The following is a 21,882-nucleotide window of genomic DNA, read 5'->3' as shown; positions in this document are numbered from 1 at the left end:
CGTCCAGGTAGGGGTAGGCGTGAATCCCCCCTCTCCTGAGATGCGCTGCCACCACCACCATGAGCTTGGTGCAGACCCTTGGGCGGAGGTCAACTCGAATGGCAGGACCCGAAACTGATAGTGCAAGCCACCAACTGCGAACCTCAGGTATTTCCTGTGCTTGAGCTGGATCGGCACATGAAAATAAGCATCCTGCAGGTACAATGACCCAACCAATCCTGAAGCTGGAGGGCCTGAAGGATCTGAGAAAGATGACCATCTTGAACTTGTCCTTCCTGAGAAACTTGTTAAAGTATCTTAAGTCCAAGATGGGACTCAGTATCTGTCCTTCTTGGGAATCCCAACCCTTGTACCTCCCGGCAAAGGCACTGGTCCTATGGTACAACTTACTTACCTGTAACTGTTGTTCTTCAGCATGGGTCTGGCATAGATTCACATGCTCATGAATATTCCCCGTCGTCAGGCTGGGAATCCTCGGTAAAGAAAAAAATCAGTATCAGTTTCGTTTCTGATCTGTCTTTCTTAGTAGTAACCAATCACTGGTCTCTGGGTCATACTGCCCCCAGCCAATGACTGCCCTCTCCCTAAACCCCGCCCCTGGCAGCCATCCTCAGATTTGGTAGCACGTAAAGGGGCAGTATGACCAAGTGAAGAGCCGCAGAGGGGTAGGAGGGAGGGTCCGCATGTGAATCCATGCCAGACCCATGCTGGAGAACAACAGTTACAGGTAAGTAACTTGTTCCTTCTCCAGCATGGGGTCTGGCATGGATTCACATGCTCATGAATATAAGAATACATAGCAGTACAGACATGCACAACGACGGGAGGTGGCAAGGCTCAACATTAAGCATTACATGAACTCAACATTAAGCAACTCTTACCTCCTCACCAGGCTCACCTTTAGCGAACAGGTTGCGCAGCACTGCCTGGACGACTCTGGACTCCTCCCTGCAATCCCGGTCGACGCAGTAGAATCTCGTGAAGGTGTGAGTCGACCTCCACGTAGCAGCCCTGGAGATGTCCCGCAGGAGCCCACCAGACAAGAACGCCGTGGTAGCAGCGATCGCTCAGGTCGAGTGGGCTCTCGGATGGCCGGGCAACGGTCGGTTTGCCAACCGGTGACAGTGCATGATGCAGCCGGAGAGCCATCTGGAAATGGAAGCCTTCGAGAGAACCTTCCCTTGATTTACAGGTCCAAAATTCACAAACAGCTGTGAAGGCTTCCGAAAACTCTTTGTGCGGTCCACGTAGAACTTCAGCGCTCTAGCTACATCCAGCGAGTGCAAAGTCCTCTCGGCCCGCGATGAAGACGACGGGAAGAAAACTGGTAACACCATGTGTTCGTTGAGGTGAAAGTCCAACGGCACCTTGGGCATGAAGGAGGGGTGCGTCCTCAGCACAACTCTCGTTTTGTGAAAAGTCAAGTATGGAGGCTTGCAGGATAGGGCCTGGATCTCTCCCACCCATTGTGCGGAGGTGATGGCCACAAGAAATGCTGTCTTCCACGACAGGAACTTCAATGGTGCCGAATGCAGAGGCTCGAATGCCGCTCTCATGAGCCTGGTCAGCACCACGTTAAGCTACCACGCTGGGGCCGGAGCCTTCACCGGCGGGAACGATCGGAACTGTCCTTTCATAAATTCCTTCACCAGGCGATGAAACCACAGGGATGGACGTCCCGTAGTTCTGGTGTATCGGGAAATCGCTGCCAGGTGTATCTTGATGGAATCATATGCCAGTCCCGCCTTGGCCAGCGACAGTAGGTACGGTAGCACTTGAAGGGCCGTAATCCGTAGAGGGTTAATCTTCTGTGCATGGCACCAGACAGAGAACCTCTTCCACTTGTGTCCGTAGCACTTGAGAGTTGAGGACGCCCTGGCCTTTGCAAGGACCTCTTTGCAGTCTGCCGGGATATCGTACCCTCCAAACTCTAGTGCTGCAGGAGCCAGGCCTGTAAATTCAGCGAGAGAAGATCTGCGTCCGTCGACAGTTTGATTGGTGGGGACGCTGACAAGTCCAGAAGGTCCGGGAACCAGATCTGTCTCGGCCACGCCGGTGAGACGAGGATCATCCTGCAACGGGACCTCTTGAGTTGATTGATGCGGCAGAGCAGCAACGGCAACGGAGGGAATGCATACAGGAACAGGCCGTCCCAGGGGAACGAGAAGGCATCGCCCATGCTCCTCGGCTGGGGGAAACCTGCTGGTGAACCTCTGGCACTTAGAGTTGGTCGCCGTCGCGAACATGTCGATCTGGGGTTTGTCCCATTGCTAGAAGAGTGGATCCACTTGATCCTGGCGTAGTTACGACTCATGGCATGAGCACAGCTCCCTGCTGAGTGAGTCGGTGATGGTGTTTTTTAATTCTGCCAGGTGGAAGGGTACCAGAAACATCCCCTGGGCGACGGCCCAGTGCCACAGATCCTGTGCCTCCTTGGATAGAGCTGGGGATCTGGTTCCTCCCTGCTTCCGGATGTAGAACATTGTGGTGGTGTTGTCGGTGAAGATCCTCACCACCTTGCCCTTGAGGGACGGGAGGAATGACCTGAGGGCCCGGAACGCCTGTAGCTCCAGTATGTTGATGTGGAGTGGCCTCTCCTCCGGGATCCAAAGGCCTCTCGCGTGAAGATCTCCGGTGTGCGCTCCCCACCCCTCCAGGGAGGCATCCGTCGTCACTGTCACTTGGTGTACTGGTGTCTGAAAGTCCGTGCCCGCGGTGAGATGCGCGCGGGTGCCCCACCACCGAATTGCTTGGCGGAAACCCTCGTCGAGCGAGATCTTGTCCTCGAAACTGCCCGCCGCTTGTATCCAACGGGCGTCGAGGAACTCCTGTAGAGGACGCATCCGAAGCCTACACAGGCGCACTAGATAGATGCACAAGGACATCATCCCGAGAAGGGACTTGATGGCCCTCACCCTGGCCACATCCGTGGCCAGCAGACGCTGCACCTTGCCCAGGATGGCCTTCGTCTTTCTTCCTACGGCGAGGCCAGTCGCGCTACTGTATCGAGCTTGGCTCCCAGAAACAGTGCGACCTGCGACGGAACCAGGTGGGATTTGGGGAAGTTGATGGAGAATCCCAGGTCCGGGAGCAGCCAGACTGTCTTCGCTGTGTGTTCGACGGCGAGTTCCCTTGTTCCTGCTCGGATGAGCCAATCGTCCAGGTAGGGGTAGACATGGATCCCCTGAAGGCGCAGCCGCGCCACCACTGAAGCTAGGCACTTGGTGAATACCCTGGGCGCTGACTTCAATCCGAATGGGAGGGCCTTGAACTGGTAGTGCCACCCTTGGACTACGAACCTGAGAAACTTTCAGTGTCTTTTTAGGATGGGGATGTGAAAGTATGCATCCTCCAAAACCAACGACGATAGGAAGTCTCCTTCCTCCAGCTGGCCCAGCACGTGCTGGAGGGTGACCATCCGGATCTTCTGTGCTTTGATGTATTTGTTTAGCCGACGCAGGTCCAGGATGGGACGCCATCCACCCGTCTTCTTTCTGATGAGGAAGTATCTTGAGTATACTCCGGAGCCCCGGAGCCTCTTTCGGACGAGCTTGATGGCTCCCTTCTTGAGCATCGCCCTTACCTCCAACAGCAGTTGAGGGATGTGATTTCCCTTCCTGGCCACGGGAGGAATGCGGGGGCACTTCTTTAGAAATTCCAGAGTGTGCCCGTGGGCCAGGGCATCCAGCACCCAATGGTCGGTGGAGATGGACTCCCACACGCTGACGAACTTCGTCGGCCGGCCTCCCACCGGGGTGCTTCGGTGGGGACCCGACGCAACGGCCAGTTCAGTCTTTCTTGACGGCAGCCTTGCCGCCTTGGCCTCCCTGGCGACGACGGCGAGATCCCCCCCCGACGAGGAACAGGCCGCCTGACGGCATGTCGAGGATCTGCCGCTGAACCCTTTGGAGGCACCTTGCTTGCCTCCGGAGTTCCGAAAGGGTGGCCGTCGTTGCTGCAGAACTCCCAAGGCCCGAGCTGTCTCCATGTCGGCCTTGATGGCCTGAAGGGACTCATCCACTGTCTTCCCAAACAGATTGTTCCCATCGAAGGGAATGTCCAAAACTTTGGCTTGTACATCTTGGCGGAAATCTGTCGCCTTGAGCCACCCCCGCCGTCGAAGGCAAACGCTGTTGCCCAACTGGCGGAAACCGGTGTCGGCAATGTCCGTGGCCACTGTTATGGTGTGGTCCGACGCCACCTCACCCTCCTGTAGGATCGCCAGGGCCTCTGCCCTCTTGTCGTCCGGGTGGAAGTCCAACAGGGGGGCGATCTTGTACCACAACTCCCTGTCGTAGCGGGCCACAATCGCTGGGGCGTTGGCCTCCTTAATTGTCGTTGCTGCAGAAGAGATGACTGGTCGTCCCATGGCATCTAGTTTCTTTCCCTCGCCCTCGAGTCGTCCTGTAGCTCGAGCTGCGACAGGCGCTCCTCCTCCACAGGGCCCTCGTTGCCACCCTCGCTCTTGTCGCCCCCCTCGTCGGGATCCCTCCCGTGGGACCGGGCCTCTTCCAAATTCTTGTCGAGTCCCTCTTCGACTTCGACCAGCTCTTCCTCGGAGGCTGTGTCCGTGTCCGTAACGGCCACCACCCCCCCTCTTTTTCCACCGGGGTCTTCTCGATGGGCTTAAAAGAGGATTCCCTCTGCGGAGGCAGGGAAACTCTGGGCCCCGAGGTCGCCTCCACTGGGGTAGCCTCCACAGGCTTTGCCAGGGCCGCAGCGACTCCCTCAATAAAGGCCTTGACCAGTTGAATCAAGGCCTTCACCACCTTGGGCGCGCTTGAGGCCTTCACATTAGGGGGAGGGTCACCGCCTCGCTCCCCTTCGGCCGGTTCCTTCGAGATCGACCGGGGCCTCTCCAGAAGCTTAGCCAGGTTCTCGGATTTTCTCTTCCCCGAGCCAGAGCGTTGGCTCATGGTTGATGGCGTTGGTGAAGGTGCGCCGTTGCCTGGCAGCCGAGGAGCCCGACCGTTCGGCGCTCCCGGTGCCCACGGACTCGCAGTGCTTTGCCTTCTGTTGGGCCCCCATCGCCGGGGCGCCCTCACAGGACTTAGAAGACCGCTCGGACTTCTTCTCACGTGCTGGGCTCTTGCCTTCCAGCCAGTTGGCGAGGCGGGTCCGACGATCCATCATAGTCCGATCCGACATGTTCATGCAAAATGCACAGTCCTTCTCCAAGTGCGCTTGTCCTCGTGAAGACAGTAGAGGCACCTTAAGTGCTCGTCCTCCTTGAACACATTCTGTAATCCGCATCCAGGACAGTTCCTAAACAGCTTGGATCCGGGTGTCGAGCTTCCTTTCTCCTGGGCCATGTCCGCGGGGTAGGCCTCAAACTTCTGGAATCCTCCAAGAAGCGTAACTCGACGAAAACTTCACCCTTGAGGGGGGTAGAAAATTCCAAAACAGGTCCCCGTTGATCGGAAGTAGAAACGTTGGAGCTTGAGGCTCGATTGACCGAAAAAATGAGATTAAACTCTTTGAAAAATCGCAAAACGCAGAAGACGCTCGAGAGCTATAGCACGGGGACTCCCAACACTTGAATGTGCGGTAAAAATCTGAGGATGGCTGCCAGGGGCGGGGCTTAGGGAGAGGGCAGTCATTGGCTGGGGGCAGTATGACCCAGAGACCAGTGATTGGTTACTACTAAGAAAGACAGATCAGAAACTAAACTGATTTTTTTTCTTTACCGAGGATTCCGACGGGGAATATTCATGAGCATGTGAATCCATGCCAGACCCCATGCTGGAGAAAGCGCCTTTCTCTAACAGGGTAAAAAATTCATGCACAAGGAGCGGATCCGGAACCCTCAGGGTGCTTCCCCGGTGGATTGTCGTGAGGCCGTTGTAGAAAAGGAAGGCAGTAGCCCTGGACTATTGTTTCCAGAGCCCACGCATCTGAAGTAATGGCTTGCCACTCTTCTAGATGCTGAGACAGCCTGTCCTCTACCGGTGAACAATGAGTCAAGGCCTCAGAGCGGTTTTGAAGCGGCTAAACCTGATGGCAAAGAGGCTGCTGCTTGAGCGGCTTTAGCACCTCTACCTCGTCCACCACGAGGAAACCGACGTTGGGCCCCTTTGACTGGCCCTCCCTCTCACCCTTCCAAATGAGGAGTAGTAGCGTTAGTAGTGAAAGGAACCACCCCCTCCATTGCTGTCCCTGAGGATGAAAAGGCTGAGATTGTCAAACAGCTGCGCCCAAAGATTGGGCAGCTGCTTTGGAAGTCTGCAAATTCTCAAGGCTCTTGTCAGCCTTGCTGCCAAACAGATGAGACCCGTCAAAAAGCATGTTGAGAAGACGTGCCTGCACATCTGATGCAAACCCTTCCGCACAGTGCTTAATTTGTGCCAGTGTTTGGCGGTGGCCAACACCAGCAGTTTTTTTTGGGCACCGGAATTCATTGGGCCGGCTGGCCCACGTGGAATTGCGTTGTTTCTTTGTTGGAAATTTGAACTTTCAATTTGCAATGATGCAGGATGCATTATAAATCATTCAGCGATCTTGCAGGGCCTGGCCGCCGCCTGGGAGTAGCACAACAACAACAACAAACAGCCAATGAAAACCAGCAGTCTGTTGTTACTATACAGAATGTATCAATAACACAGAATGTACAGGTTTTCATTGGCTGTTCTCGTGATCCAGTGAAATGATGTGGGGTGGAGGGGGTGGGGTCACGTGGGTCTGTTACTCGTGACTCACAGCAGAGCCTCCCTGCCTGCACATGCGGTCCCATGTGTGTCACGGTGCGCACTGATTTGCGACCTAGCTGATTGAAGTTCTGTGCGGCCTCTCAGTCTCAGGGCAGGCCATACTTTTGCTCAGTGCGGGCGGCAGGCACTCTCTAAGTTTAAGTTAAGTTTCTGTTTCTTTCTTCTGTCCGGAGTCGGACCGCGTGATGTGATCATGCAATTAAATCATGATCATGTCACAACTTAGTTACATTATTATTGCGGTGGCCGCCGTGGATATGGTGGCCCGCCGCAATAATAATGTTAGGTGGGGTGAGTAAGAGCCTTGTTGCTCGAGACCCTGGCTGGCTGTCCCCCTCCCCCCAACTTTGACCCTGGTCAGTGGTCAGGTGGTGCGGCGAGGCGAGCTGGCAGCAGGCCGTGCGAGGTGGCCTTGAGTGCCAATGCGCTGTGCCTAGGCTGGCAGTGGCTAGTGGTGCCTACATTATTATTGTGGCGGCCGCCGTGGATATGGTGGCCCGTTGCAATAATAATGTTAGGTGGGGCGAGTAAGAGCCTTGTTGCTCGACCCCTGAAACTAGACAGATGCTATTGAGTAAAGTTCACTTCTGCTTGCCTTGGTGAATAATAATTGGGGACATTTTTACTCACAAGTACTAGTTCACATCTGAAGTGCTGCAACATTCACTTTGCCTTTTTGTGAAACCAATAGTTAAATTGCATTGTAATCTACAAGCAGAGTTAAAATGACATTTTAGCTAAGGCTGGAAGTGGTGAGCATCAGCGTACAGTGGGAGAAGATGTTTTGGGGGCTTTGGAAAGTTGCAGTGCTATTTTACTGAGGTTTTGCATGCAGTGAGTCGCACCCTGCACTGGAGGCAGCAATAACACCCCGGGTGACAGAAAGAATAGCCAGCTCTAGTCTATCTTTTTAATGCGAGGGCTCGCAGGGGAGAGTAAGTGTGACCTCATTGCAGGCACCTTGTGCAGTTGTGCTGTTTGTTTCACTCAAGGCAGCTCAGGATGGGTTGGAAGAAATTCGGCTGCCACTTCTGTCTACTACTCCTGTCCCGGCAGCATCTACAAGTGCCTGATTTGAATTAGCTGCTTTTATTACTGCTGCATGTATTGCTTTCTGATTTGACAGTTGAGACCTGCATCTTCTTCAGCAAAACAGCTCTGATTAATGAGTTTGGGTAACACGCAAGATCAGCTTTTATTACTGATTTACAAGAGTCTTTGTTTGCAATGTCTCTATATTTTGCTTCAGGCTCTAGTGTAATCAAAATCATGGTTCACCTTTTAAGCCTCACAATAGCTGTCCTGATTCCCTTATCAAGTCAAGGATTTGAAATAACATTGTAAATATCTTTATAGTTTTCAAAAATTAGAAATCTCTTCCTTGTCACAGAATTAATCAAATACATTTTTTAAAATCTGGTACATCCTTTTTACACCGTGGGGCAATTGGACAAGCAATACAAATGCTGGCTGCAATAAAACAAAAACGAAAACAGTGACTCACAAGGTGCTTGTACATGCCAATGTGTGCTAAAGCTATGGTTTGATAAGTCTGAGCAGCATTTGTTTGTAGCGATGTTTTTTTATAACGCACCCAATACCACCAGAGTTCGGTTTCTAAGCACGGATCTGGGATTCAAACCTCTGTTGCTTTGCGTGGTCTAGCTTCAAAGACCAGCGCTTTGCCCCTGTGCGTGTTATAAATTACAAAGTATGAAACAAACAGTAATCATTTGTTTAGGGTAATTCCCTAACTCGCTCTAGTTTTCTCAATTGACAGCATTACGATGTGTACAGCTTTTAGGTATATTTATGAAGAATTAGTAGCACCCTGGGAGGTGCCTGCTGTTCAGCATAAGTGTGTGATCCCGGACAAATAATGTAATCTCACCTGACTTCAACTGCAAAGGGTCACTCTCGCCCCTTCTTCCCCTCTGCATTGTTGAAAGCAAGTCAAATATATGTCTGTGGGTGCTGTGACAGAGGTCAGTAAATATTGTGCAGTGTAACCAGCCCTGCAGATGACGTGCGCATTGAGCCTTTTTACGCATGAAATTATGACAATTACACGTGAATTCATTTTCTACTGCGTACCGTGTACGCTTTGATTTATTCATTAAAAAAATACTTTCCACCACTAGATGGCACTGTAGCATTTCTTTTGTCAGCAGCATAGCCTTTCTTACACATGATGGTGAATTTCTAACTCAGGGGTCCCCAACCTTTTGTTAGCAATGAGCAACATTTGAGTGTCAGATGAAATGGTGAGCAACTTCAGCACTTTGATATAATTTATCGACATTCAGTCAGTGGTAAAATGATTGGAACACATCATAACTGTACTAAGCTCAATAATGCTACTAGCATTGTTAATTATTAGTAATTAACAGTAATCTCATCCAGGTTTAAGCCTAGTCCATGTAATTCATAATGGCCTTAAACATCATTTGACATTAAATTGGTAAATTAAGTGGCAACAGTGCATTTCTAGGCACTAGTCCAGGAAAATTATTCCAAAACATTGCAGGATGTAACAAAATATTTGAGTGCTTGGAGTTCTCTCCCAGGAAATGTTCAAGCGATTTAATGGCAAATGTTTTTTAAGCACATTTTAACAGTAGCATTTACTCCAAAATATAAAGGCTTATTTTGGTGCTGCCCCATCTATCCCTCCAAAGGGATTGTCAGGATCTTTAGGGGCAAATTGTGTATTTTTAGGAGCACAGGATGAGTAACACTGGACATAATATGGTAGAATTTAAAGAACATTTCAACCAGGCTTTGTGTGAGGGGAGAGTTATCCACTTAAGAAATCTAGCGGAAAATAGTGCTTTTTAAAGCACTCAAGGTCTGTTACATTTAAGTCAAATGATTAGGAATAAAAAAAACTATTTCTGATGGATTTGGGTACTCTTTGCCCAAGCAATCCCCTGGGAAATATAGTTGTAAGTGGTGCATTCTTAAGCATGCTAGTGGGCAAGTAACATTGTTCACAAATTGGAACTTTTGAAGACCACTTTACAGAAGGGGTGGGATGTCTGTGGTTGTATATCTCACTGGTTAAGTGCACTCTCTTGACATGGGGTCAGCTTGCATTTCGCATGTTCATACCTGTGGCAGGGTGGACTTACCCATTCATCGCTCGAGGTTGATGAATTCAGTACATTACATTGGGTAATATCCGTTCTTAAAGAATTTAGAAGCAGGAAGAATCTAGCAAGAAACACTAGACTAAAGTAAAAATAATTTCTATGTCACTAAGAAATTATTTTCAGTAACGTAAGTGAATTGCAATAGGTAGCTACACCAATTAATTGTGCACAATTTGTAGTTCATTCCCCTTAGCAACCCATTAGTCAAATGCCATATAAGCAAAGCATCATTCAATGTGAAATTTCCCATCAGGCACTGCAATACAAGTAGTATGTAACAATTGTGCCAATTTTAATGCATAGGGCCAGCAAACACAAACTTCACATGTAAAGAAACTGGCATAAGAAAATTGTTTAAGAAGGAAAGTTCGAGCATGCATGCCGCTTATTTGCCCAATATTTGGGCACCAGCTGTATAAAGGCACAGAAGTTGGCAATTGTCAGCAGAACACAAACACAGGCATTTGGTTTGATTATTTTTCCCAATAATGCACTTACATACTGGAAAGAAGAATAAGAAGATGAGAAAGTCTTCACAAAGATTATGCAATTATTGTGGAACATTTTGGACCAAAAAATTGCATTTTGGCAACAAATGCAAATCATACATGTACAGAAGAAGCTTATTGGAACTTCCTTGACAGTTGGGCATTCAAGTCACTTATTTTCTTACTTATATTCGTACTATTCGACGACAATCCCCTTTGCTGTCTACCTGAGTGCAGCAGGAGAAGGCTCAGTTGGCAGCAACATTATCTTTTTAGATTGTATTCTTTATCCAGCCAGCGATGCACCTCATAGTGTACCAGAGCTCCAAGTGGCATAGAACTTCTAGAGTGCTAAAATAGAAATTGTGTGAATAAGGTTCGATTCAGTGGGGAGGCATTTTGACTTCTGATTACAGAGCAGTACAATGGGTATTCAGATGGATGGCCAGGCCAGCTTAGTTTCTGTGCTTCAGGTTCTCTTCAATCACTGGGGACTGTCATCTGAAGCCCCAAGGGATTCATTTCTGTAGCCACCCCCCATGCTCCCTGCACCCACCTGGCCTGCCCCACCACTCAGACCACTCTACTGATGCATCCACAGCTAAAGCTTCAACAACTAACAGTATGTCATGCCTGTCAAATAGAGTAGGCGGATTGGCTAGCCTTCCTGTACAGTTCTGGCTCAGGGTACACTGCCATTGTTGTCTCATCCCTGAATGTCCATCTTCTTAGCCTCCACACAATGACCCAGAACAACTGGCGAGCAACATTTTAGGGTCCGGAGAGCAACATGTTGCTCGCGAGCTACACGTTGGGGATCACTGTTCTAACTGAAAGACCAAATCTGTGACAGCTAAGCGAGCAACACAAAGCATGCACCCTTTTAAAATGTGTTTATTCCTATAAAATCTAATAGCTTGATATGCTAAAAAGTAAAATTTGCTTTAATGTCCTAAGTTGAATATTCTTTAATAACCATACATAACACGCTGGAGGTTTGTGACAAATCTCCAAACCTAAGCGAGTTTATGGCAAAACTTATTTTTTGGAGCGTTTTTAAAGCACTGAAAATGAAGTGGGTAAATCCAGGATGTTTTGCCTTTTGCATCTTCTAGTTTCCCATGCAGGATGTGGAAAATAAAGGTACAGTGATATTATTTTGGCACAAAATGCTGCTATAAGGATTTACATGTTATGATGCTTTACTATGCAAGTAAACTCTATAGGACATTATTATTGCAGGTCTTGACACCCAAAACTAAAAGTTTTGATCCAAGTAAAGCGCGGAAGAAGGTGGCTATGCCCAAATTGAAAGAGAGGGTTAAAATCCCAGCTTTGCTGTTTAGCGCAAGTGTGTGATGCTGGCCAAATAATATAATGTCACCCTGACTTCAATTGCAAAAATTGGAGTGCATAAAAGTTTACACCCTTACAAAAGGACAGTTTTAATAAGAGTAGGGACACATTGGTGTATACTGGTGCTCCTCTGCTAGTGGCTCCAATACTGCTGAATAGAATTGCTTTATTGCTGCACTGGCCCTCCCCCATTCTTGTAACACTGGATTTGACAGGCAGACATAGTGTCACCAGCCAGTCAGTGCACCAGAGATTCTAGTATAGCGGACTGTGGTAGAACCAACATTACATTTTCTCCCCTGTTGCTCCCAGCCACTGAAGGTGCTTGGGCCGTCCAGAGTACTGTCCCACACTCTGCAATGCCCGCTATGCTAGGATATTGAGTCTTTCATTGCACACCATCTGCCATTTTTACACTTTCTAGGACCTTCAGGTTCTGCAAGAAGTGGATGTTTAAAACTCAAAGGAGAGAGCAGTTAACTGATTGTAACATTGAAGCTGCACTAGAATATTCTTATTACAATGAGTAATGACGTTAGATGCCCCTACACAAGTAAGTTTGCCATTCCTCCACAGTCTCTGAAGTTAGTGCCTTACCCAACATTTGAAGGGTTAGCCCCAGCCTACATTTTAGCCTAGGTGCACCCCTGGATGTGCACACTTGCATTTTGATAGGCAGGGTGGTCAGGGAAGTCTTTCCCCCAAACTGGCGGTGTTCATGTTTTACTGTGTGTGCTCAGAAAAATGTACTTGAACAAACGCAGTAAAACTTTAAAGCTGTTACTTTCAAGAAAGTCTTCCATCACCTCTGCATATTGCGCTTTAAAATATACTATTCAATAGTTTTTCCCCACACCAGACCATGGGAGGAGTTGGGTAGAACAGTGGGGGCAGAGCCTGCAAGTTTGCCCTGCCTATTTTCTGAATGGCCCCTCCCATCACAACTTAATCCCCCCCCCCCACCCCACGAAATGTAGGTTTTGTTGTGCCCCTGCATGGGAGAGAGGTCAGGTAGGTCGGCTTACTCTCACAAGCCACCAACCACCCCCACCTCTCCCCTCAAAGTGCTGAAATAAAGGTGCGGGAGCCAACACATCTGAAATGATTCCTTTACTTGCTGCCTGTTGTAAACCTGCTCTGTAATGTATAATTTATAAAGTTATGCTGGCTGTAGTAAGACATGCGCTTGCTGTTGGGCTATACCAAGAGGGATGGGCCATTACCCCATGCAGGGATGAACGGTTCCATTAGCCTGAATATATTTGCTAATAGCACATGCAGGGAGGCCATGTGCCACTGGCGCATGCAGAAAAGAGATGCTCCGTTAGCACGTGCAGAGAGGAGATGTGCTACTGCATGTGTAAGGAAGCTATGCCAATAACAGGTCGAAAGGGAGTATGTGTTCTTGCATAGCGCTTTTAGCCAAATTCCTTCTGCTTTTAAGCATTGTGGTAACGGTTATTATCCCATTTCGAATGGTACTTAATTTATTAGAGCAAAACACAGCAGAATGCCAGGGGAGCACTGTTGGGCATTGTGGTGGGGGCTGGTGAGGACATGTTCGAGTCAGGCTGAATAAGGAAAGGGGAGGGGGAAAATCGAGTACATTTGGCACCAGTTCGTTTTGTCAATTTCCAGCACTGATAGTAACTTGTGTGAACGGTCATTCTTCATTATTGCATTTCTTGTAAGAAAGAAGCGACACCTCTGCGGTCCTCCCTCTGCGCCACACCCATCATGGCTGCATCACGTAATTGGAACTTGGGTAGTGCAGGCCGCCCACCTGCCCAGTAGCTTTCCACCCTTTCTTTGGATGCAACGTTTTAGCCTGTGCAAAAGGGAGCCCTGCCGTTATGACTGGCAGAGAGGAGATGTGCTGTTATAGCATGGGCAGAGGAGATGCTACGTTAGCACTCACAGAGAAGAAATGTCCCCATAGTACATACTTAGTAAAGATGTGTCATTTGCACGTGCCATGGAACAAAAGGGCAATTAGCATGCAGACCCGAGATGTGCTGTTAGCATGCAGACCCGAGATGTGCTGTTAGCATCTGCATAGACAGGATGTGGAGTTCGCACATGCTAACTGCACATCCCGTTGCTGCACAGGATGTGCAGTTAGTACGTGCAGGCATGGGATGTGCAGTTAGCATGTGCAGAGAGGATACGTCCCATTAGCATGTGCATAGAAGGCATGTCGTTACCATGCACATCTCCTCTGTGCACATGGGCGCAGTTATCACACATGTACAGAGAGTTGTCCCATTAGTATGTGCGCAGAGAAGATGCACCATTAGCAGACGAGAAGAGATGTGCCAATAGCATGCGCAGAGAAGAGATTGGAGGTCACGATGGGTAAAGATATGTCCTGTTAATGTGTACAAATATCAAGCTTGCTAAAAAAAAAACAGGTTCTATCAATACGTGAAAACAATGTCTGCCATTAGCATATGCATAGAGATGTGCTGTTAGCATGCGCACAGTGTAAAGGTGCAATTTACACATGCAAATGACAAAAATTTGCTCTTCAAATGCTAACAGCACATCTCTGAAAATGCTGAAAGTAGATGTGCCTTTACCATGTGCACAGAGTACTTGGCGTACTCGTTAGTATGTGTCAAGAGGAGATACGTAGCTAGCATGTTCAGGGAGGATATATGCCTTTATCAAGTGGAGTGATGTGCTGTTACTATGTGCCCAGACGGGATGTGCCGTTTGCATGTGAAGTGAAGGACTCTGCACAAGCCAGACAACTTTGATCTACAACGCTTTTGGTCTATGGGTCTGATTTTACGTATGCGTTGGGTGTATGTGTTGGATAAGTTTTACTCTCTTGCAGAGGAGAAAACCCATTTTTACTCTCTTGAAATTGCATTTACTCTCTAATTTGAAAAATCATGCGTAAAATACTCCCACCTCAAAATATTATCTGGAGCACGGAGTGTAACGTCCTGTCATGTTAAGTCCAACCTTTGCCCTGTTAGTAAAATGTGGTGGGGGCTGGTGAGGACATGTAGGTATTGCAACGCACTTGTAATACCTACAGATTTGGCCCACTGTGTCCTACGAGGCTTTCTTTTTCCCACCCTCATGTTTGATGCATACAGTTCAGAAGGCAATGGTCATGCCTTTTGTGTGAACCCAAATATCCCAATTCTGCCTCCAGCAGTTGAATCTCCTATTGAGCATACAAGGTATCACGCCAGCGGTTTGCAATTTAATTGACTGAGGGGCCTCATCACGAGTCTGGCGGTAACCCTTAAATGCGGCGGTAGTGCTATTACCGCCGCATTTAAGGGTCCGCAAGATCATGGCTTTGGCGGATTTCCCCCCAGCTCTGAGCTGGGGGGAAATCTGCAGCAAAATTGCCGATTTTTGGCGCAATTACCGCCAGTGGCAATAGGGCGAATTTCCCCCATTGTGCCCAATGGGGAATGAGGAATTCCCGAATGGGCCCAATGGGGAATGGGCAATAACCCTTCCGCCAAACCAGTGATCCGGCGCTAATAGCGCCGGGGGGTTTGGTGGAGTAGGGCTATTAGCGCCGGCGCTAATAGCGCCGGCGTTACCGCCCAACTCGTGATGAGGCCCTTAGTGCCTTTGCCCCCCTTTAGGTTTGCAGTGAGCGACTTCATCAGAGGTTCGTTCCTCGTGGTGGCAGTCAGAGTCTGAGAGTCGCAGGCTGCTATGTGTTCCGCTGCATCCTCGTCCCTGAAAACAAGGTAAGAAAGACAAGAGACCCCAGCTCCACTCAGAGCCATTTGGAAACAGGGCGGTGGGAGGGGATGGGCGGTGGGGGGTCCTTCTACAAAATTGACAAATACGGTAACATCCACAGGTTTGCAACAATTTTATCAAATGCATTATCACTTCGAGGACAGCAAGTGTGGTCTAGAACCCCTCTGGGGTTGCCGGAATGCTGGAACCACTACACCTACCATAAGTGTTTTCCAACTTTAAAGCATTATACTTTCTCAACCCATGTGTGCCCTTCCCCATCCATCCCACTAATAGCCTGTGCCAGCAGTTGCTGCAGCACCAAACACGTGACATGGAGCAGGCCAGGGCCATTATTTTTTGGGCACTGGCACTTATTTTTTTTACAAATTAAGCACTGCTTCCGCAACTACGCAAACCTGCGCATCACGGTGCTCGTAGCCATGAACCTGCTGACACTATTTGCAGTGTCCAATCCAGACTGAAGGAATTCACATATGACATCCTTGCCATCCTTCACAATAGCCAGAAAGCCATGCCTTTCTTCCCCTTCAGAAATATGCTCAGTCGCTAAAGAGATGCAATTCCACAGGGTATGCGAAAAAAATGCTAAGGCGCAGGTGGAGTTGGCTGATTTCAACACCATACTCCCAGCAACAAATACCTTGCGTGCTCATCCATCCATGCGCTTATCGTCCCTATCAGGAGGGATGGTAGGGTATGCCGCCTGCTTCGAGATGGCCGTAACCGCCTGAACCACCAAACTCTCCGGAGTGGGGTGTGTGGACAGGTAGCCGGGGTCGCTACTGGATGGGCGGTATTTCTTCGTTAATGACTTGTTCACCGCCGGAATAGTCTCTGGGGCATTCCAAGTAGCAGCCACCCTCTTTTGCAACGCCACATGAAATGGCAACATCGGGTCAGTGGATGGACCCTGATCCAAAATATCTGTAAGATCATCTTGATCAAACTGAACCGGAGGCCTGGACCAGCCCAGGTACTCCACAACTCTCAACATTAATCTCTGATAAGAGGGGTTGTCATGATTCCCCGGATCAAGTTTGCCGTACTCCATCTCCGGGGAAGTGTCAAGGCCACTGGCATCATGCAAAGAATGACACAGAACCTCCATCCGACTGTCTTCAGAAATGGCAGTCCGGAACATTAGGAGTCCGAACAGGGCTTAGTAGGCTCCCGATGTTTATCACACCCTCCACCCCGGCCTGAAGACGCAGGAGTATCCGGCCGAGACCGTTCCCTGACTGCTTCATCAGAAGACACGTATGGAACTGTGCCCTGGCACTGAAATAGCTGCATCATCTTCACCCAGAAAGCATCCCACTCCTCCAGGGTCGAGGATTTGGTGGGGAAGGTCAACTTTTTAGTGTAGGCGTCATCCGAAGAGGACGAGGAAGGCGAACGATGAAGCCACATCCTGGACCGCCGCTACGAAGAGGACAAGTGGCGTGAACCACTGCGGGACTTGGACCGCTTGGACTTCTTCCGATGAGGAGAGTCCCCCCTCGACTTGTCGGTCGACAGACTAGTCGACTTAGATTTAGGGGGCTTGGACACACTGCCTACCTTCCATTTCCCCTTTTGTTCCCGCAAGGATGACTGGCACTTCGAACAGTCATCCATAGCGTGTCCCTCGCCAAGGCACCACAGACAAATTCAATGCAGGTCTGTGATTGACATCTTGGAGCCGCAGTCCTGACACTTCTTGAAGCCAGACCGCGGGGTTGTCAGGGTAGAAGACGACATAATAAGGTTAACAGTAACCACGGGGCGCGCTGAGTTTTACGAAGCAAACACATTTGCGGAAAAAACAGAACTGAGGCTACAGGCGCTGTGCATGGTACTTATAACATCCGATGACGTCACCCTAGAGGGCGGCCTTCGAGGGACATCGACCAGACAACATCGACGCAGGGCGCCCTCTGCCGAAAACATTTCCGAAGTCGCACAGCTGTGCACATTACATGTCATAGATGAGGAATACGTTGGAGGACACAATCCATTTGGTGCGTCTTTACTGACTTTCATGTAGCTGATTACTTACCTGTGTTTCACAGATTATTGAATCATATACTTTCTTTCTTTTCCTAATGGTGAATGTACATATCTGTTTTATAGTAAGTGTGACTCTCTGTGGATTTATTAACAAAGTCTACTTGTCTGATATACCTGCTCCCTTTGATAACCTAGAGTTATATATATATATATATATATATATATATATATTTGTGTTCCTTGCTGGATGTGCACATATATGATGTGGATTGAATAATATTGAGTTTCTTGGGGAGCGGCTGTGAGGGAATGCCATCTGGCAAGGGTCTAGAAGTCCTTGCTTTTTTCATTAAAAAAAAAAATGAATAACTTGATGCTGGTAAATCCATTTCAGAAAGTGTGGTGTCCTAACCAGGCCCCACGTTCCTTAAGCTCCTTGTCAAAAGTATAGTGACACCTGTGCCTTGCTCCATCAGCCTCCTGATCTGAAGCACGTGCTCTCCAGTGGCACAGAGCAGGTTCAAATGTCAGAGGTGCCCTTTCGAGAGCCTCTATGAAAGCAAAGTCACTTCAGCACAGAGGCAACATTTATATCTGTACCTCTCTTCCAAAACCACAATGAGGAATTACTATCCTGGTTGAAGTTTAATCTTTAAACATAAGCCATGGCAGAGTTTGGGGTATGGTGGCTGGTATTTCACAATTAGTAAAGGCACAACTGATTTGCAGTATACATTTCAGGTTCTTATGCATGCTTGCCAACAGTGTGAGCCCAGGCCAGCTGTGGAAGTGTTTTGTGTATTCTAGTCGGATAGCATTTCTCTGCCAGTCAGAAGGATAAGAGACTGAAAATCTTTGCCTCTCTTTTGATCCTTTGTGAGATAGTGTAACACCTCTCTACAGCAGGACAACACCTCAGCAGGAGCTGTCCTGGGAAGCAGGAATGAAAGGGAACATTCTACACAAAGGGACCCGGGTGTTTTATGCCAAAGGGCCTTTGATGCCATTGATCCGAGGAGGGGGTAGGCTTAGTGTAGCCAGAGGGAGCTCAACACAGTTGGGGAAGGATTCCACCATCTTGTTTCTCTCTGTACCTCTCCTTCCTTGCAGTCTCCTTCCTTTTGTTTAGCACAAAGCACCTTGGGTATGAAGCAAGAAGGCAAAGACTAGTTGTCAAAAGTACAGGGATTGGACCCCTTTAAAGCAGGTTTGCGCGTGTACAACCACCTGTAGAATTTTGCCTATAAAAGAGGGGTTCTCCGACCACCATTTTAATTCATTTGGACCTTCAAGAAGAATTAATTTGGATCTCTTTTGGGAGAGTTCATCTTGCCACAGTCCTCTGCCAGAGAGGTGAATATCTAGTGTTCCAAGGCATAGACAAGCTCTGCACCCTAACCACTCCTGTTACTAGAGGAGAAGTCCCTGATCACTTATACTTGCAGTGTTCAGGCCTTCACCTAGGTAGATCTCTATGTTGGGGTTTAACACATCATAACTATTAGTACATTGGATTCAGATTTTGAGATCTGATGTGGTACAAATATGTTCTAACCACTGACCTGCACAGGTGATTTTAAATGAGTTTTTGGGCCTTGAAACAGCTTCTCCAGCTCTGCAGGAGTAAAGATTTGACATAGTCATGTTGCAGGAGTCTTGCAGCATCCCATAATGCCGTACACTCCTGTTAGTTGATGTTCACAAGTGCATTCAGAAAGCAAATGGCCAGAGGGGTGCTCGTTATTAGTGATGGTGTTAGATCGGGAGCATTTAATCGTATCGAGCTGACAACTATACATTTTATTAATCAGAGCAGTTCACTTAGGAAGAGAAATTATGATTTTTTTCAGGTTCTTAATGCATGCTTGTCAGTATGTGCTGGAGGTGGGTCAAGTTCTAACTGCGGAAATCTTTTTTTACAGCCAATCATTGGATCAGTTGAACTGCTTTAGGTGTGACGTCCGTTACAAAATCCTCCATACTTTCCTAGCCCAAATCTGGCAAATTTGATGGACCGGCATATATGTCCACCACACTGTGATCATTAGTATTTCTACAGATAATTCCTTATGGAAAATTGTGCACTCGAGTTTGATTGACCACTGAAATATGCTGCCTGCAAATGACTGTGGAGGGGCAGATGGCCATTGTGATACGTATCCTGTAGATCTGTGGGGACCGGTCTGATACAAATGGGCTTGTAGTAATTGTTTTTGCCTCATTTCCTAATGTTTAGGGTTAATTATATTAAACCAAGGAACTTGCGAGGGGGGAATTACTTGATTTATCAGGTTGGCAAGTTTTGGGCCTGTAGATTACCCCAGCACTAACATTTTACTATTGACCACCTTCGTTTACAAGTGAGAGAAAAATGGTGGTTGTAGGTAACTAATGACTATTCACTGCTCAAAGAGTAACAATACAGTATCAACATTGCAGTATGTAAATGTAAAAGACATTCTGATTCAAACTAAATCAAATAATATTACCTGTCCTGCCTATGCCTGCACTGCAATGAATTACAATAGGCGGGCCTGCAGGGTGTCCAGTCCATTGTTGTCCCATGGCCTGTACTGCTGCAGCTTGATGCTGTTTCACCTGGGCACGGAAGTCTAACATAGCAGAAGCAGACTTGGGAACTCCAAAATCTGGCCAGCTTACATACTGATAATGTGCAACATTTCGGCTTTGCCCAGTCTTCAAAAACCACAAGAAATAAAAAATGACAGATTAGGTCAAATTCACCAATTATAACAAAGTATATACATCACACAAAGAAAAGTTTCTATTCTGGTCAAATGTAATTTATAACCCCTTTCAGAAACACGCAAGCAAAACAAAAGTTGTGCACTGCAGTAAACACTGTACTACTGTAATCAATAGCCTACTTTCCTCAGGTGATGTTGTCGTTGATAAGAACAAAAGAGCATAGACTACGCCCAGCTCTATCCCTTACAACCATGTCCTTTAGCTTTGCCCACCAATCCTATTCTAACAGTCTAGGGAGTAAAGAACTGATAAAGCCTTAGTGGGGCTGGCCACAGTGTCATAGGGATGATTGAGGATTAGAGGCTAAGAGTACGCTAGTCAAAACATTGAGCAACACACGTTACTCACCATTGGTAGCACTTTAGGCATCTTAAAGATCTTAAAGATTAAAGTGCCTTCAGGCACCTTAGAGGTACAAATATTTCTACGCAGTAGTTTCAATTAAAAAAAAGTCCTAACGCATGCCCCTCGAGAACCTTGTCTATCTTCAGTAGTTTTGTACTATAAAAAAGCAAGAGCAAAACAATTTAGCTATTTCTGCTGGTATCCATCCAAATGCTAGAAAGAAAAATCGAGTGTGAGAAAATGCCAAATTCAGCACCGAAAAAAAAAAAAAAATGTCCAGTAAGGGGTGCGGGGGTGTCCTCCTTTCTCCTTACTTTACAATGGGTGGCAGGGGTGTCTCTGCTTCCCTAAAAAGGAATGCAGGGGACAAATAGTTCTTTTTTAAAAAGAAAAAAAAAGCATCCTACAGCGTAAATGCAGCCTCTCAATAGGGAGGCGGAACTCTCGTTGCAGGGATAGAGTTGTGCAGAGGAGCAGCAGGAAAGTCGGCCGCAGAGGTAAGTATAGATGGTAGGGAGTTCGGGGGGTAGTGGGCAGAGGTGATGTGCATTTCGATATGGACATGTCGAATTTGTGATTTTCTAATTCGACATTTTCGTTTAAGAAATAACCACATACATCCATTTCTGCTACAAGATTCAATGAAATGTGTTGTGGGATTAGGATAAGGTAAGAGTGGGACAGAGGAACAAGAAGTCTGCAACGCCATGCTGAAATTATCGATATGTGCGCTGGAAAGGGGAAGGAGAGCAAGAGAATGCTGATGGTCTAGGCCAGTCACTTAGCCACACCCCCTAACCTACAACAGCTGACCCAACGGCCCGCAGGGTGAAGTCCGCAGCAAGGGCGTGGTGTTCCGCGCTGGTGTTCACCACGTAGGTGATTGTTGGCCTAACTAAATCTGATTGAATGGGTCACTGAGCGAGGCTGCTAATAGTGGGTAAGCTGTGGTGCGTGAAGTTCACTGGTTGGATCTGTTCTCCATGCAACGTAATATTTATTGTTATCCACTGCTGTACTGATGCAGTGCAACACTGACTTTTTTGGCAACAGCCATGGTGCAGGGCTGCGAGCAAGGGAACAAGCAGTCATTAATGGTTAATTGGCCCAGTGTGCTCTCCCTGCAACTCTGTGTATTATACTATTGGTATCCACAGAGCGATTGACTACCAGAGTCAGGGTTCTTTTCAAATTTGTCACAAACCTGATTCTAACGGATGTAAAGAGGGAGGGGAGTCAGACTATGGATGCCAGTCGGGCGTTCCTCTGCTTGTTTTTTTAAGATCCATATTACCTGTTGAAATGACGACCTGGAGATCTAGCCATTATTATTCA

General features: G+C 48.0%; 1 protein-coding gene across 2 annotated transcripts in view; it reads right to left on the bottom strand.

Annotated features, from left to right (window-relative positions):
* The window catches only part of LOC138510587 (tyrosine-protein phosphatase non-receptor type 9-like), a 1,111,802-nt gene that overhangs the window by 24,673 nt on the left and 1,065,247 nt on the right, over positions 1–21,882 (bottom strand). Inside the window, exon 12 of one of the 2 annotated variants that reach the window (XM_069626356.1) lies at positions 19,923–20,130. The exons of the other annotated variant lie outside the window; for it this stretch is intronic. Coding sequence (XP_069482457.1) covers positions 19,923–20,130 — 208 coding nt within the window. The remainder of the gene's footprint in view (positions 1–19,922; positions 20,131–21,882) is intronic. 2 annotated transcript variants of the gene reach the window in all.

The sequence above is a fragment of the Ambystoma mexicanum genome, chromosome 6p (genome assembly GCF_040938575.1).
Source record: "Ambystoma mexicanum isolate Mex_15411 chromosome 6p, UKY_AmexF1_1, whole genome shotgun sequence".
NCBI lineage: Eukaryota > Metazoa > Chordata > Amphibia > Caudata > Ambystomatidae > Ambystoma > Ambystoma mexicanum.
This window is presented reverse-complemented; position numbering and strand designations above follow the sequence as displayed.